This window comes from Haliotis rufescens, unplaced genomic scaffold, assembly GCF_023055435.1.
Source record: "Haliotis rufescens isolate VD_foot unplaced genomic scaffold, xgHalRufe1.0.p SCAF_83, whole genome shotgun sequence".
Lineage (NCBI taxonomy): Eukaryota > Metazoa > Mollusca > Gastropoda > Lepetellida > Haliotidae > Haliotis > Haliotis rufescens.
The window spans coordinates 230,635-249,562 of NW_025964376.1; the positions used below are offsets into that span (position 1 = coordinate 230,635).

General features: G+C 40.1%; 1 protein-coding gene across 5 annotated transcripts in view; it reads left to right on the top strand.

Moving 5' to 3' along the window:
* Positions 1-18,678, top strand: part of LOC124145359 (Bardet-Biedl syndrome 5 protein homolog) — a 31,048-nt gene extending 12,370 nt beyond the window's left edge. For all 5 annotated transcript variants that reach the window (XM_048390122.1, XM_048390124.1, XM_048390125.1 and 2 more), the window contains 12 exons: positions 960-1,050; positions 2,206-2,288; positions 2,627-2,692; positions 4,354-4,403; positions 5,998-6,078; positions 7,935-7,981; positions 9,354-9,489; positions 12,494-12,589; positions 13,066-13,128; positions 14,964-15,098; positions 15,621-15,704; positions 16,452-18,678. In XM_048390122.1, coding sequence (XP_048246079.1) covers positions 960-1,050; positions 2,206-2,288; positions 2,627-2,692; positions 4,354-4,403; positions 5,998-6,078; positions 7,935-7,981; positions 9,354-9,489; positions 12,494-12,589; positions 13,066-13,128; positions 14,964-15,098; positions 15,621-15,704; positions 16,452-16,577 — 1,058 coding nt within the window. In that variant the 3' untranslated portion in view covers positions 16,578-18,678. The remainder of the gene's footprint in view (positions 1-959; positions 1,051-2,205; positions 2,289-2,626; positions 2,693-4,353; positions 4,404-5,997; positions 6,079-7,934; positions 7,982-9,353; positions 9,490-12,493; positions 12,590-13,065; positions 13,129-14,963; positions 15,099-15,620; positions 15,705-16,451) is intronic.
* The last annotated feature ends 250 nt before the right edge of the window (positions 18,679-18,928 follow it).

The following is an 18,928-nucleotide window of genomic DNA, read 5'->3' on the forward strand; positions in this document are numbered from 1 at the left end:
ATAAACTGTTTTTTCGATCTCAGATTTTAAATAAATGCAGTTAATATACAAAATATATAAATATTCAAACAACTCAATTAGTACTAATTGGGCCTTGGCACAAATACAGTGTATCAAAGTTTTTTATGTCTTTTTACACGTAAAAGTGTGTAAAGATATGAACAAAACAGACTATTGTGAAACTGAGCATAACCAGGTGTTAGTAGATCAAGGTGAATGTCCATGACCTATGACACCATGACGACGGGTGAAGACAGGTGCTTGAAACCCACGTGCATGTGATTTGTCAGTGGTTAGTGATTTGTGAGTGGCATTGTGGGATAGTGAATCATCGCCAAAATATCAGAACGTAAAAGTAACATATCCCCTTCTCAAACAACAACTTACATGTCATTATTATTATGTACATAAACATAGCTGTTATTTTTATTGTTGTTTTGATAACTTTTTTCCAGACTAATTTGCATAATGCCTATAGCCTGTTTCTGCCATGTCAATTTGGACTTAGTTTTATTTTTGAATGTTGAAAGTGCCTACAAATTACCTCCTGTAAAGTACATTTTGTATTGAACGCTGAGATAAAACTAGCAAATCCAGACTAGTACTTTTCCAGTTGTTTTGTTATTTCGTATTTACATCTACGTAATGCTTTGTGTCGATTATTAAATCCAGTAAAACAGGTTTTTTTCATTTCCATGAGTACTTTAATTTCTCATTCAAGTGCTTATACGTAGAACACTTGATAATAGTTTGAATTGCTATTTCCATACAAAATATGAAAACATAAAACTCTAACGATTGAAAACTTCATTTATCTAACATGAAAGCACGATATCGAGTATCAACCAACATTATGAAAACCTGTGCACATATATATAATCAACGTCACATAATATTTCGTTTCGTAAAAGAATCGTATTTCGTATGTAATCCATTCTACGTTTTTAATTCATCTACAGTGCGGTTTCCGCTTCCGGTGAGATTCCAACTCAACATGGCTGCCGACGTACTGTGGGAAGACAGAGATGTTCGATTTGACATAAATCCTAGGTAGAGTTCTGTCATCTATAGCTTCACACGGTGGCGCAAATATATATCTAATCCAGTTTCTTTCAGTGAAGAAAGTGACCTTCGAAATCAGTCCTATATCTTGTTCTGTTTGTGGATTGTTTTGGTAACTAATGCAAACACACTATATCAGTCAGTTTGGGGACCATAGAAAACAAGATGCTACAACATTATTGTGCTGAAGTAAGCAGCGGAACAATCGTTATTTAAAAAGACCTTTATCTCAAAGTGTCGTCGCGTATGTTGCAAGGGGGATATCTGATCATTCTTCTTGGGGTGGGGTCTTGACCGCCTCAGTTGTCTTGTGGTGTCCAGAGAGCGGACGGTCATGGGTTCGAAGCCTGCCCACGTCATACCAAAAGACGTTCAAAGATAGTACTTGTTGTTACCCAGCCTAGTGCTTGACATGTAGCGTCTTAAGCCAGCACTGGTCGACTCAGAGTCCGTTTACTGTGTGACAGTGTGTCGGAGTGGGGTATTCATGTAAAACTGTAGCATGGTATCTTAGTGGGCGAGAACTATATAATCGGCATTATCCCAGACTAGTACAAGCAGCTACACACACACACATGTACATGCACATTGCTGTGTGAGTACAAAAATCTTGGACGCAAAGTTAGCCACATATCACCACACCCCATCTTTGCCATTGACTGCCACTGAAACTCATGTTCAGTCCTCTGTGCTAATTAAAATCTAAGAAAGTGTGCCTGGTAAAATGCTGTACTCCCATATTTGTGAATAGTGAATATTTCATGTTTTAGTCTCACATAAATTATTCGCGTGTAGAGTATTACTATTGTAGGAATATGATGGAACTGTATTATTAGAGACATTGTAAGAATTCTCACCATTAGGCAATAGACATATAGCATAAGTGGATCCAGAGGGCGGGGCGGGGGGACTTCACACCACACCCCTCAACCCCCTTTTGACAACCAAATGTATGTTTGAGGCAATAAAATTGACTGTGAGATGATTTTGATATTTTGGACCCCTCCCTTTTAAAACTGCTGAATCCGCCCTTGCATATAGACATGATATGTGTAGAAATATTGCTGTTTCATAAAATAACATTTTGTTTCTGTACTAATCAGTAGTCACATAGCCAAGTGATCTCACCTATTCTCTTTCCAGTCAAATGCGAATGCGACCAGGAGAGAAACTGATTGATAGACTTGATGCAGTGGAAGACACCAAAGGAAACAATGGCGAGAGAGGTAAGTGTTGAATTCATCTGCATGTTTAAGTAAATATATACTTGTCAGATCACCCCTATGGTACAGTCAGTCTTCAGACAGTATAGGCTCCCAGCAACCCATACTAGCAACTCTCCTGAATCGGGAGTAATATAACTTCAAATTTAAAGTCAATTTGTCACTAATATGAAGCTGATAATCATGCACTAAAAGTCAAATCTTAAATATATGGCAATATATATCAAACATTCAAATTAATTTCCATTTTTGTACTTTTGTGACATGCTTATCACAAAATATAAATTGTGAATTGATGTATGATGTGGCTCATTATGAATGTGCATGTCATTTCTGCACAGGTCGATTGCTGGTTTCTAACTTGCGGATCATCTGGCACTCCATGTCAGTCCCAAGAGTCAACCTGTGTAAGTAGCAACAATCAGGCAGAGTTGGTCGCAAAGAGTAGTCAGAAGGGTGACCGTCTTTCAAACGTTTCGGTACTGCGCCACACTGAAAGACACTACATGTGGTGTCGCCTTAGAAAGGTCACTTTGTTTTGAAATCTGCCTCTGCTCTCCCAGCCGTGAATGGGTACCTGGTAGAATGTGTGAAATCTGCCTCTGCTCTCCCAGCAGTGAATGGGCACTTGGTAGAATGTTTAAAATCTGCCTCTGCTCCCTCAGCAGTGAATGGGTACCTGGTAGAATGTTTAAAATCTGCCTCTGCTCTCCCAGCAGTGAATGGGTACCTGGTAGAATGTTTGAAATCTGCCTCTGCTTTTCCAGCAGTGAATGAGTACCTGGTAGAATGTGTGAATAAAGACCTTCAGCACCTTACAATGAAACTTGAATACTCCCCATGAGAATGTAATCTGTGTGCACATTGATCCATCAACCAGGATTATAACATAGGGCGCCATGAGCATGAACTTGATGAATGGAATCTGATGCTTTATAAATAGAATTATTGTTGTCCTTACTATAAATGCATTAAATAAAATACATGTATAAACATATAACATCCCATGATGATCCGGGGTAGAATAGGTCTTCAGCAACTCATGCTTGCCGTAAAAGGCAACTGCTTGTTTTAGAAGCGATTAACTTGGATGATGCATGTCGTTGGTTGGTTGGTTTGTTGTTTTATGCCGCACTCAGCAATATTCCAGCTATATGACGGCGGTTTGTAAATGACCAGACAATCCAGTGATTAATATCATGAGCATCGATCCACGCAATTGGGATCGATGACATGCATCAACCAAGTCAGCGAGCCTGACCACCCGATCCTGTTAGTCGCCTTTTACGGCAAGCATGGGTTGCTGAAGACCTATTCTACCCCGGATCTTCACGGGTCAGGATGATGCATGTCATCACATCCCATTTGCGTAGATCGATGCTCATGATGTCAGTCACTGGATTGTCTGGTCCAGACTCAATTAGTTACAGATCACGGTCATATAGTTGGAATATTGATGAGTGCGGCACTAAACAACAAACAAACTAACCTCAACATATAACATACATGAATCTTGTGTCATTACCAACTGCGGATATCCCAGCTAGCTGTGCAGAGTTGTGTCCCTTGGGCATGTTTTCTTTGTTTACCCACTCATTACCATGCTTCCTATGGGGATTCAGGGGGGGAATGTAGGTTCCCAGCAACTTATAGATGTAGAAAGAGGTGACTAAGTTGATCGGGTTGTCAGACTCTGTGATTGCGATGTCATTGTATCCCAATCAAGTAGATCGATGCATGTGATGTCATCCACTGTAGGGCAGTGAGGTAGCCACGGGTTCAGATCCCGACATGGGTATAATGTGTGAAGCCCATTTCTGGTGTCCCCCGCCGTGATATTGCTGGAATATTGCTAAACGCAGCGTAAATCAATACTCACTCATTCACTCATCCACTGTATTGCTGGTCCAGAATCTATTATTCACAGACCACCAACATATAGCTGGAATATCGCTGAGTGCAGCAAACAAATAAACAAACATGTTCAGATTTACTTGATGTACATGACCATAATATCAGACTTCTTTTAATGAGGAATATTTTCTTAATAATTATTTTTCTGTTTTAGCTATTGGTTTCAACTGTGTCATCAACATATCGTCCAAACAAGCACAGTCGGTAAGTTGAGTTAATGTTGTCACACTTGTATTGATAAAAAAAATGGTTAATTGAGCATGTTGATTAGGTAACATAGGTACAATTAAGCAGATGAGGTGACAAGATCTTTTGAAAATTGTAACTGTTTGTCCTCGATCAAGCATGGCCGAACACCATTCACAGTGAGACTTGGTGTCGTCATCGAATTAAGATAATTCAAAATAACCATGATAATATTCTTCTACAACAGCAATCTGTTCTCCAGTTAATGACAATCAGTTGCATGAGTTCTTGTGTCTGAGAGAAGTTAGTAGTGGGACGAAACACCAATGAATCGGTGGATCACGATGTTGTACTTCTCGATACAAGTATCGATCACAATCACACACTAAGTAAACAGTTTTGATTCTTACTTTAAATATATTCTTTAATAATTGTTACACCAAACACTAATTACTAGTCAAAATGAGTAGTTAAAACATAAATATTTTCATCTATTGCACCATACTTGACACTTCCAACGACCGCCTCCGTGCTCTAGTGGTAGAGCGTCCGCCCGGAGAGCGGAAGGTCCGGGGTTCGATCCCTGGCCGCGTCATACCAAAAGACGTTAAAAGATGGTACTTGTTGTTAGCCTGTCTGGCGCTCGGCATTAAGGGGCTAAAACAAGGACTGGTCGGCTCGGAGTCAGTATACTGTGTCTGAATGGGGTATTCATGTTAAACTGCGGCATGGTATCTCAGTGTGCTAGCACTATAAATCGGCATCAGTCCGGACTAGTACAAGCAGCCACTCAAACACATACACGTACATGCACGTCGCTATATAAGTGCAATAATCTTGGACGCGACGTTAAACCCAATTTCACTTCACTTCACCTCACCTGACACTGCCAACTGTAAATTGTTAGTGTGCCAGGTATTTGGCCATCCTGTCTGTGAGAAGGATGGCTTAGGGACAACAGATAAGAGCACATACAAGTATCGTGATACATTTTAGATTGTGAGGAAGGTATCGTGATATGTTTCGGATGGCACAGTTGGTGTATCGTCCCACCCGTGGTAGAAATACTGTATGCCGTCCTGGCTCTATACTGAAAGTGAAATAACACAAGTGTACAAACATTCCTCCAATACACATGTGTCAGACAGATGAAGCGCCGTCATTGCTCACTTATCCTGCTCTGGAGCCGTGGGACCTGCCACTAGTCCTCAATGTGTGACCATGATATGCCATTATTATTTGACAAGCTGTCAAACTGCAGGGTTGAAATACTTTGTATTCGACACATAAGAGTGCAGGGTTGTAATGATGCTTTCACAAACTCTGTATGTCATGTTTAATGAGACATTTCCAGGGATAATTCTAGGGTGGAGCCATGTGCTTTTATCCCCTTAATTTGAAAAAGGCCAACATTTTCAAATACAATGGGACATTTAAACATTGTGCTGTATGGGGGTACCTCTGGAATATTTGAAATTTTCATATAGAGGCCCCATGTCAGAAAATTCCTAGAGTGAACCCTGCATTTCTGTTGTATTTTTTCTGCAATGTTACCTCAAACAGATGTTGTTTGCGATTTAGAAGTTGTTCTGATTTTTTTCTCTAATTTCAGAAACTTAGAGGCACTACCGAGGCGTTGTTTGTCTTAACAAAAGCTGGTGCAACAAGATTTGAATTCATTTTTACAAACTTGGTGAGTTTGATTATTGTTAAAAATTGCTGTCATTTTAAGTTGCAGTGAAAATTTGGAGATATCATACTACCAAAATAATTGTATTTGTTGTTTTAGGGGGGGATCTTTAAAAATATAATTACAGATATCACCAATCCCAACAAAACAAAGTGCAAAATATTGATAAATGTAAAGAAGATATTTTTTCTTCACAAAGACATCTGCATAAAGCATTACAGCAAGTTAAACAACAAGCTTATGTTTAACTGAGACAAGCTTATCTTGATATGCTGTGCTCAGGGCAACATATTCAGTTACCTATTGAGGAACAAGAGAGGAAATATGAATACCAGTATTGTTTTACCTGTTAAGAATACCGGGACAAGAATAAGGAATAGTTAATAGCAAGGGAGGTAAAACTGACTATAAAAGTCCAGTTTCCACCCTTGCCGAACTAGGCTGGAATTTCGTGGCTTGATGTAGCACCACCAGTGGCTATTACGAGTTATGTCCTTTCTATATCCCTGATATTGACCAATCAGATTCCACCTCTCATATCACATGTATTTGCTTCAATCAAAATGGCGGTGTCCAGTCAAGATGATCTGATCAATAATCAAGTTCTAAATTGTAATAAAACGATCTTATCTCCTGAAGTACATCAAATCACGTGACCACCTTGATTAAAAACGTGAAAAGATTTGGAGAATATCTGTCAATGCCAGCATGTCAATTCTGTTACGAGATTTTGTTTGGACTCAGCCAAAATATAACTCCATTATTCCAGCCTAGTTTGGCAAGGGTGGAAATTGGACTTTTATGGTCAATTAACTCTCTTGCCTCAGGAGATGTAATATCGAGGCCCAAAACCTTTCATATTTACAGCATACTTAACGAAAAAAATGTTTAGGGGGGAAATTTTTATGAAATTGTGTGCTCAATCTTCACTTCAAAACAATCACCACCTAAATATTTATGATCCCTTATGTTTTTTGTTCACTGTATTACTGATGTCTCCATCCTTCATCATGTTCATCGTCAGCACCCATTGATTTGTGTTCCTCATCATCTGTGATCATGGCTGATATGGGGTGAATGCACTTTATAATTCCCAGCATATAATGCGGGGGATTTAGTCATCATCTGGTGTGTGCATATTTCATTTCCGGAGCATAACTTGAAAATTTGTGAACGATTTTTCATCCAAACTTGGTACCTGTATTAACCAGGGGCTGAAGTGGTGCCTTTTGCTGTTGTGGGGGTCAGGGGGGATTTGTCATCTTCTGATGACTCTGGTTTAGTCGGGCAATGAAATGAGGCAGTGTGTATGTAACTCACAGAAGTCCTGTAAGCCTGACCTTGTGCATGTACTTGGTACTTGGTACTTGTATTAACCTTCCTTAACCGTATCAGCTGATAATGAGTTTGAATTCCAGATTTGTCCTGACAATGATTCTTGGTTTATCAGTTCAATGGTCATTCGTAGCCTCACTCCTGGCTTTGCACTACATTCAGTAAAGTCCTCCATGGGCTGGAATACTTTTCAAAGATGTCTTTATGCTACATCCCTTACCTATGCATCCCATGAAGACTCTGGGTTAGAATTGGTCTTCAGCAACCTATGTTTGTCGTAAGAGGAACCTAACTGGATTGGGTGGTCAGGCTTGCTAATTCATGTCATCGTATACCAATTCAGCAGATCTATGCTCATGATGTCAACCACTGGATTATCTGGTCCAGACTTGATTATTTGCAGACAACCATCATATAGCTGGAATATTGCTGAGTGTGGCGTTAAACAACAAACAAACAAACAACACTGACCTGTGCATGTGCTGTTCCAGGAGTCAGTGCTATTCTGATGTTTGCTGTTTCAGATACCCGGGTCTCCACGGCTCTTCACCTCAATCATAGCAGTTCACAGGTAGGTTCAGACATCATCCTCACTGATCCAGGGTATAATATCGCCATTCTATTAGGATAAATACCCTGGGCTCATTTATGACCTAAGCTGAACTTACATTGGGATGAACATTTAGTGTCCTCTGTTGAGGTTTCCTCGTGTAAGAATACATGTACACACGCATCAACATGTGTAGCTTCTCTGTGCCCTAGTGGATAGAGCGTCTGCCTAGAGCACAGAAGACATTACAAAATGGTTCTTGTTGTTACCCTGTCTGGCATTGGCATTAAGGTGCTAAAACAAGGACTGGTCAGGTCGGAGTCAGTATCCTGTGTCTCTGTGTTGTATTCAGTATACTGTGTCAAGTGTGGGGTATTCATTTATATATAAAGGGGCTAAAACAAGGACTGGTCAGGTTGGAGTCAGTATACTGTGTCTCAAAACCCATTCAAAACTTCTTACAAAACTTTGCATGTCTACCAGGCACATACTCAACTGGTACCTTTTGCTATTACGGGTAAGTAATTTTAGAAATTTTTATTTTTTACGTTTCCATGGCAACAAGTTGGACTTAGGTTCTATAAGGGTGGTGTTCATTTCCGGAGCGTAACTCAAAAACTGTTAAATACTTTCTTACAAAACTTTGCATGTCTACCAGGCACATACTGAACTGGTGCCTTTTGCTACTTAGGAATTTTTTTATTTTTTTTTATTTATATGTTTCCATGGCAACAAGTTGGATTTAAGTTTTAATATAGGGTGGGTTCACTTATGGAGTATAACAAATAAACTGTTGAATATTTCCTTGCCAAACATTGCATGTCTATATATAAAGCACATACTGTACTGGTGCCATTTGATATTAAGGAGTTTTAGAAATGTTTATTTTAGAATTTCCATTGGTTGATGACTTGGTTGATGCATGTCATCGATCTTAATTGCATGGATCGATGCTCATGATGTCAATCACTGGATTGTCTGATCCAGACTCGATTATTTACTAACCGCTGTTATATAGCTGGAATATTGCTGAGTGCGGCGTTAAACCACAAACAAACAAACAAATTATTGAAAAAAGTGTCATTTCTTATGTCCTTATAACTATAGTATGAATGACTTAGGATTTCAGCAAGACCAGTCATGTCATCCATAAATACACAATATGATAATTGTAAGGTTTCCAGAACCCCTTTTAATTTCAAACACCAACAAAGTTATTAAGATGAGACGTAGCATTAAGAATTTTAAATATTGTGTGAGCGATGCCCTGATTGTATCCTTCATCACAGGGCATATGAAACATAGTGTGAGTGATGCCCTGATTGTATCCTTCATCACAGGGCATATGAAACATATAGTGTGAGCGATGCCCTGATTGTATCCTTCATCACAGGGCATATGAAACATCGAAGTTGTACCGTGACCTGAAGCTGCGCGGAGCCCTGATACAAGAAAAGCACCTGCGCCTCCTACCCCAGGAACAGATCTACAACCAGGTGAACGGTGTGTGGAACTTGTCCAGTGATCAGGTACGTGGGAGTGTCTAGGGGACACCTTTTTCTTTTTAAGCTTTGTATATAAATGCAAAAATACGAAAATGAAACGAATTATATATTTATTGGCCAAACCACTCTATATTCAATGGATTAGAAAAATACAACTTCCAAAATCTTACAAATATACAATGTTTACTTCAAGGATAAGAATTGATTACATACAAACTGTATGTTGTACATACCAGTTGTCTATGGCCGCTGTTCGTGTAAACCTCTTTTATCATGAGAAAACAAAACCACAGACAGAAGTAAATACATGAACATGCAACATTAGTAGTGATGGTACTGGCCAATCTGTAATTGGTTCTGAACTTGAATTGAAAAAACCTTCCCTCTCACATATTTGCCAACTCCATAGTCGGCCATTTTGTTGGATGGCGTTGTGGTCACAATGCATGTGTAGTAGACTCATACACCATGTACACAGGAATCTGGTCGCAAATAGTTTCACTTTTTTTTTATCCCAGGAAACAGTTGTTAATTTCATAATTTCAAATATACTTCTTACTGAAGTAAACTTTGCCAACAAGTTGAAAATATGCATGATTCTAAGAAGCACAATATTCCAGTATTTTCCAAACGTATTATGTACATATTTATTAGTGTATCATATCGTGGTATGCTGTAGGTTTGGAAGGCTTGGTGTCCAGTATTAAACTAAAGTAACGGTATATTGCAGTACAATTATCATGATTATCGCAATATTAATATATGAAAATATAAATTATAATACTATCTTGAGGCATTTGGATGGACTGGGTTCCTATCTAAACCATGTAAACAGCACATGCTTCACACTGTTTACATGAGCATTCCATATTGATGACGTAAAAGGTCGTCTCATTTATCTATACCACCCATCCTGTCATCTGAAGTCTGGACTATTGAATGAAAAAGTATGATTTGAACAGTGAAAAAAATACAAAATTTGGGCCAAAATACATATTGCAATATGTATCACAATACAGCTGTCCATATTGCGATGTATTGCAGTGCGGTTTATGTGCCATTATGCCTACCCTAGTATACCAGTAATACCCCGCACCTACCATTATCAATACTCCACCCGACCTGTAAAGATCTGGTGTAGAATAGATCCTCAGCAACCCATGCTTGCCATAAAAGGCGACTATGCTTGTCGTAAGAGGCGACTAACAACGTCGGGTGGTCGGGCTCGCTGACTTGGTTGATGCATGTCATCTATCTCATTTGCTCATATTGTCTGGTACAGACTCGATTATTTTACAGACCGCCCTCATATAGCTGGAATATTGCCGAGTGCGGCGTTAAACAACAAACAAAACAAACAAATAATACTCCACACTACATTCCTCAATCACCAGTCACTACAAAAGATTGCTTAACACTGTAGAAGTAAGGCATCTTCCTGAGACAAGGGAGTTAACTGACTGTAAAAGTCCAGTAGGCTTGAATTTCTGGGCTTGATCGTAGTGCCGTCAGTGGCTATTACAAGTTATGTCCCTTCTCTTGTCCTTCCTGACCAATCAGACTCTATCTCTCATATCACTTGCATTAGCTTCAAGCAAAATGGCAGCACCCAGTCAAGGCTATCTGATCGATAATCAAAATCTATATTGTTATAAAATGGGTCTTACTTCACAAAGTGCATCAAATCATGTGATCACCTTGATTAGAAACATGAAAGGATTTTGGAAAATATCTGTTGTTGGTACACATGCTTTGCAAATACTGCAAGCGACCGAAATCTGCACGGCAGTTTACAAACCTGTTGACGATTTAGCTACACAATTTTGATTGGACTATGCATTCTCATTAGTCCAGCCAAAATTCCAGCCTAGTTCCGCAAGGGTGGAAACCGGACTTTTACAGTCAGTTAACGCCTTTGCATTGGGAAGATGCCAGCTAAGGGGGAAACTAGTGAATGCTGGGTGTTAGAGGTGACTATATGGATCTGATGGTCAGGCTGGCTGGGTGACCTGGTTGAGTGGGTGTCCTTGTACCCCGATGACGTAGATGGTTGCTCACACTATCAATCACTGGATTTTCTGGTTCAGTTCCAATTATTTACAGACCATCATCATATAGCTGGAATATTGCCAAGTTTGGCGTTATACAGCAAACCAACAAACTAGGACCAATGAATGCTCTGTTTTTAACGTAGACCTCAATGTTTCATCTTGACACTGAACTGTACACATTGCTTTGATAGCAGGCAACGGCAGGGTTCACACATAGGTTATGCACATAGTAGGGCTTATTTAACTTCTGTTGGTTGCACCTGGCCTCGTTGTCGTTAGCGGACTATAATTAGACCCGTGTCACCATTGTACCATGTATGCATGGGTTATGGAATATACTCACCAACAAAAGAAACATGAATACAGTACATGTTGGTTAATATTCAAGAGATATTAGATTGGTTTGATGCACAAATGAACATGCTGGTATGTTGTGTGAACCGACGCTCATGAACGTATCACACGTGACATCATGGATCCATGACTTGAGACGTGCCATTTGTCTTGTGTAAAGTAGCGTGTAAGTTTTTGAAATCGTATGCAGCGTATCATGGTAAGAAAAAAGACACTGTGGTAAAGCTTGGCTGATTGTTAGCTTTGTCATTAATTGGTACAAGTTGGAAACATCGCTTTTTAATGTACTTCTCTCTATGTTCCTATGGTTTGCGTTTCTTTTGGTGGTGAGTATGTACACAACCCCGCGAAGTATTGATGATGATGTGCGTGGTGCTGTAGACATTGTACCCATCATGCACTTTCAGATATTTTAGTTTCGGTAACCGTTTGACGTGTCTTTCCCAGAAATATTTTCTTTCTTTGAATCAAGAAACAATGGATTGAACCAAGTTTCAAACTTCACAAGATTTTCTTTGTACTTTTTTGTCATGTTTATTGTATTTTTACTTTTATTCTTCAATATTTATCAAATGTATACCTAGACATGACACCATAATAGGCAATCTGTCATTACCTAACAGGGGAACTTGGGAACCTTCTACATCACTAACGTGAGGCTGGTGTGGCACGCCAACGTGAATGAGTCATTTAATGTCAGCATACCCTACCTGCAAATGGTAAGTCATTTAGTGTTAGCATATCCTACCTGTACAGATGGGGCGGTCGGGTAGCCTTGTGGTTAAAGCGTTCACCTGGGTTCGATTCCCGACATGGGTATAATGTGTGAAGCCCATTTCTGGTGTCCCCCGCCGTGATATTGCTGGAATATTGCTAAAAGCAGCGTAAAACCACACTCACTCACTCTGTCACTCACCTGTACAGACTGATTGTTACTTATCAGTTTCGTAGAAAGCTGTGACGTTGTTTCAGATTTGAAGAGGAAGGAAAATGATGATGAAAGAGCTTGGGTACTAATGTCAGTTTTTAATGACTGCTCTACATCTGTTATTTCATAACTATTTTCTCAACTACCTTTGTTCAATATCTAAATATATAAATATAGGTGCTGATTTGACCATATGGTTGTCATTAAAAGTAGAATTTATTATTTATATTGTAATACTTACTGATTGTTGTCAATCTCTTTCTTCAGAAAACTGTGAAAATCCGGGATTCCAAGTTTGGACTGGCTCTTGTAGTAGAGACCTCCACAATGGTTGGTGCCTTCTTGTCTGGCCTGTGTGATAACATGCACTCCCATTGATTCCCGCCCTCGGACTAATGTGTGTAGGCAAGATTCCAGTTGCTGCAAATTGTTATGCAGAGTAAACACGTGAAGATGGGGATCAGAATAGGTCTTCAGCAACCCATGCTTGCCGTAAAAGGCGACTATGCTTGTCGTAAGAGGTGAATAACGGGATCGGGTGGTCAGGCTCGCTCACTTGGTAGATGCATGTCATCGTATCCCAATTGCGTGGATCAATGGGCATGGTATCAGTCACTGGATTGTCTGGTCCAGACTTGATTATTTACAGACTGCCGTTATATAGCTGGAATATTGCTGAGTGCGGTGTTGAACAACAAACAAACAAACAAACAACCATTATGCAGAGTTACATCCCTTGGCTTCCAGGATTTGCTGTGTGTGTTTGAATACTGATTAAACCTTGTTTATGAATCCTAGTTAAATCTCAGGTGGAGATCATGGCAAGGCAATTAGTTTGCATGGGCACTGTGCTTGGGTCTATTTTGTAGTTATTGATATTTCAAAAGCCTTAAATTTTATGGTCAAAACATAATTTTGCAAAATATGTTTATCTCTATCCAAATGATCCCTTAATAAGTGGAAACTGTAGGACTTTTTGCAATGTTTGCTGCTTTAGAAATATCACAAAGGAAATTATTATTGAGAAACAGCAGACACTTTGGACTTTGCAACGTTACAGGACACACCATGAATGAAACGTTGTGTTCATCAGTGTTTACTTTAGGCATGCCACCTACTCACTGTTTTCTGCGTTCTCTCGTCACACCGAAGGCCTGGGTTTGATTCCACACATGTGTACAATGTGTGAAGCCCTTTTCTGGTGTCCCCCACCGTGATATTGCTGAAATATTGCAGCGTAAAACCATACTCACTCACTCACTCACTGTTTTCTGAAGGTCATGAGTGGTCCTGTTATCTAGACGCCACAATTCAATGTACAGAGCTGCCTCCCTTAAGTGCTCCTAAAACAAATCTTGGGTTTGCATTCTGGTTCACCTCGCTTGTTTCTAGGTTTATGTGCACCATGCTTGTACTCTTGTTTTCGCCTCTTGTAAACATCTAAGACCTGCATCAATTCAGGCTTTCCTCTTACATCAAGGTGACACACTGTCATATAACTGAAATACTGTTCAAAGCGGCGTTAAACTTGCTTATGTTCAGTGTTGTTTAACTTAAACATTCCTACCACTCAGAGTTATCTGAGGTGGCACAATGGCCTACATGGTCTGAGGCCCGACTTTCATTGTGCAGTTAGCCGTTAATTGTACCACAAGTCACTTATTGTGAGATATAATGCCAGACTCCCTCTGTGTTGATCCTAGGTTTGTCAGCACCATACCCATGGGTTTCAAAGTGACAAACACATATAATCTGTGTCACTTTAGGCTTTCCCCGATCATTAGGCTGGCTGCTAACTTAAATACAGGTCAAAGCAGCATTAAACTCACTCACTCGCTCATTCACTCACTCACTCACCCACTCACACACTCACTCACTCCTCTGTTGTCCAATGTTCAGAGGGGACACGGGTGGCCCAATCGACTAAGGTGCTGCAGTTCGCTGTGCAGAGTTGCGTCCCTTGGGAACGCCAGAAACCTGTGGTTTGGGTTCAAATCCCAGTTCGCCCCGCTTATGTTTTAGGTTTGTTGACTCAAAGGTTTCACCAAAACGCCTGAGACATGCATTACTTTCCTCCCATACTAAGCTGACATGCCGGAATACTGTTCAAAATGGCGTTAAACCCAACTCACTCACTCACTCACTCACTCATGTTCTGCTGACAGAGCGGGGGCTACGTCCTGGGGTTCCGGATCGACCCGGTGGAGAAGCTGAAGGATACAGCCAAGGAGATACAGAACCTCCATCGCGTGTACAGCTCCTGTCCCATATTTGGTGTGGAGTTTGAGACAGACTCTAAGGTAGGAACCACACACCAGTGTTTAAAATACCCGACGACGCTGCTGTTTTTGTTTTGCATGGTCAACTTTTAAAACATGGATGCCTGGTGATCTTGCTCATTTGTTGTTGGTAATTAAGTTAATAACATGAAGGGTATGAACTTACATTGTGAGTGGCATCAAGATAATTACCCACTATAAATATGTCGCAGAAAACATGCAATAATTATTCCATGTAGATCAACAATGCCTTATCCATTGTTATCAGCTGATGGTACCTGACAGCTTTATAAAAGTCGTTACCGATTGGCTCAATTTGTAGTCTTCATACAATCAAAGCCCACTTCAAGCCATCCAATTCTTTTTCACATTTTTCTGTCAGAACATCCATCATGACAAGTGAAAAAATTCTCTTGGGGCCAAGACCTGATGAAAATTATTTTTTTCCAGCCTTTGAACAAAATATTCCTTCCCCTTACTGACTGATTTGTTCACCAGTTTACTGGTTCTATGAATTGTAGAGTAATGGATCCACTGTTTCAGCCCCAGACGATGGAGGAGTTGACCCTGGAGAGAGTGACAGATGATGTGGAGATTGAGAATGATGGAGGCACCGATGCATTTGCTGTAAGTAGTGGTCAGGAGTGACATGAGTGAGTGAGTATTGTTTTACGCTGTTTTTAAGCAATATTCCAGCAAAATCAAGGCAGGGCACACCAGAAATAGGCTTCACACATTGTACCCATGTCGGGAATCTAACCCAGGTCTTCGGCATGACCACTAGGCTACCCGACTGCCCCTGTAGTGACATGAAGTGAAATGTCAAATCAATGCCAGCCAGTCATTATCTGCTTTTCAACTCCCCTACATCACTTCAGTTAACTTTCTAATCATGTTGAGGCTTCGAAATGAAAGAAACGCTCGGAGCAGCATTTCTTAATTTTGTATCTCCAAAACAAATGTAAACAAACAGTTCCAAAGAGGCAACTAACAGGATCGGGTGGTCAGGCGCGCTGACTTGGTTGATGCATGTCATCGTATTCCAATTGCTTGGAATGATACTCATGATGTCAATCACTGGATTGTCTGGTCCAGACAGTATTATTTTCAGACCACCGTCATATAGCTGGAATATTGCTGAACATGGCATTAAACAACAAACAACGAACCAAATAAAATATCTGATTTTAATGAGCTTGAAACAACACAAAATGACCAACTTTTCTCCAGTATTTTCAAAAGATAACACAAAGAGTAACTCAATTTAGAACTGGTTTACTCAGTCAAATATCTGTCTTCAGAGTAACACAAGTTGGTTTTGATCTACTCGGTCAGAGATCTGTCTTCAGAGACTAAGATGACCCTGTGTTTCAGGCCTACTTTGCTGATGGGGACAAGGAGCGGGACCGAGAGCCTGTGTACTCCGAGGAACTTGGTCTGGCAGTGGAGAAACTCAAGGACGGCTTCACCCTGTCTGGCCTCTGGGAGGTGTTAGCGTGATCGCCTGGTCTCAGTCACCATGGCGACTGTCTGGTCTGTTATCATGGTGACTGTCTCTTCTCTGTCACCATGGCAGCTGGCCTGTTACCATCGCAACTGGTCTCGGCATGATGGATAATCTGGTCTCTGTTACTATGACGACTGTCTGGTCTCCGGAAGGCCATGGTGACGAGCTGGTCTCTCGTAAGAAGGGGATGACCCTGGCTTCATCCCAGGAAGCGGACACCAGAAAACATTTGTTTAAGATTGCAGCAGGTCATGTCCCATTGTCTGTTTACAGGGCATCTCTTGTACAGTTTTGGTTGGAAATATTTATCATGTTGATGTACGATTGACCAAGTGTCTTACAAGCTGAATGTATCAATACCAGTATAATTATGACACCTAAATATTTGCTGCTAAGCATCAGACAATTTTCATAACATTATTTTGTATGTTGCCAACATACTTTGACACATGTAAGTCTTTGTAAACAAATAAGGCTGTAAATATGATAAATATGGTTGTCCCCGGATGATAATATGTAAAATGATTGAAATCTTTCTCAACATATTCAAAAGATTAAGATCTGTTTTGAACTTACAAGTGCAATCTGTCATATGCTATTTCATCATTGTGTTATCATACCTCTGTTAAGAATCTTGCAATTCCATTGGTTAATCTGTACCATGTGACGAAACACTACATTTGAACGTTGACCCCCAAATCATGTGACTAAAACTGACCTCGAATATTGCCTCGTCACATGATCAGTATGGACTGTCACGTGATGACCATTGACGCATCTGCTCGAAAACCAGATGGCGTCTGGTACTTACATTTCACGATTTGCAGCCAAGTTACTATAATGAAACTGAGGATGGTGTAACGGATTCATAAACTTTACAGTGAATTTCGGTATAACAAAGCGGTTAATTACTTTTGACGAGGTTAGATTGTGTATACAAGGACCCTTTGACCCGACTCCCCATGACAGATTCACTGTCGTAATATATGACTCAAGTCAATCTCATTAAAATCAGATGTTAGTTCTCGCTACCGCTAAACAAAGATCTGAGGACATCCCATTAAGGGTCACGTCAGACCGACCTTGTGCGAACTTTGACCGACCGATAGAAGGACTGACAAGAGGTCAACATTAGCCAATCAGAAGGCAGCTTTCTCGTGCTTTACGGCACTAATTTCATATTGGCGACTACGCTTCGAAACATATTTTGACAAATTCTTCATTACAAATTTGAAACCTGAACAAAAGAACATTCTGGAATGGCTAATAGATGGTCTACATTGTATGGATTCAGTGTTAAACCCGTAACTATCGGAATATCCGGTGTTAAAGCTTTCGAGGTTGCATTATAAGAATTCTTCCGAATGTCACTTTCATGATCTGGTAAGCGACGCTCTGATTGGTTGGATGAAAGGTAATGACCCGTAATGGGATGTCCCCAGATATTTGTTTGGTGGTAGCGAGAACTAAGATCCGATTTTAATGAGATTGGACTCATGTGGTCCATAACTTCTTTTGAGTAGTACTATAATAGTATTTACAAGTGTTTGCCTGGGATCAGGAAGTATACATGTTTAAGTGGCTGGCTGATGTAGATTGTTGTGTTTTTACCTCTGTTGAACCCTGGCATACGCCCACACAACTTTAATTACTTGTTTGACTTACTCTTCAGCCATTTAAAAAAATGTGAAAACTTTTGTAACCAACTGGTTACAGGAAATAGTCATGTAAACTTATATCACAATGTTGACATTGTCAGTGTTTGTTCGTCCTGCTCACTCCAGCAAATACGAAAGTTCAGCATTTTTTCTCGCAAATTGTGTTTCACAGAAAAATAATATGGTTTGCGGACATGAAGTAATTGATTTTTTTATTTAATTTTTCCTCCTGCATCCAGGTATATTTTGGTAAAAAAAAAGTGTGCCACAGGTATTTAAATATGAGTGGCTTAATGCCTGATTTTTCACATATTTTGTAAGTTTTTCAGGATTTGTTAACTGTACATTCCGTCCAACTGAACGACACTGTGAATAGAGTATCATTGTCTGTGATATTATGTATGCTGTATCGAGAATAAACTTCGTATAAATCTCTGGCAACTGTGTGTTGTCTCTCAGCTGGGCCAGGATCCGCTTAGATTTGTCCCAGTTACAATCTCTGGTCTTTCAGCAACGTTACAATGCCCATGGGGACCGCCTCCCTACCAGTGAAGAACCAGAGTGGCAAGGTCTTCTGCAACCCATACTTGCTGTAAAAGGCGACTGCTTGTAAGACGTGAAAACGAGATCGGGTGGTCAGGCTTGGTGACTTGGTTGATGCATGTCATCGTATCCCAATTGCGCGG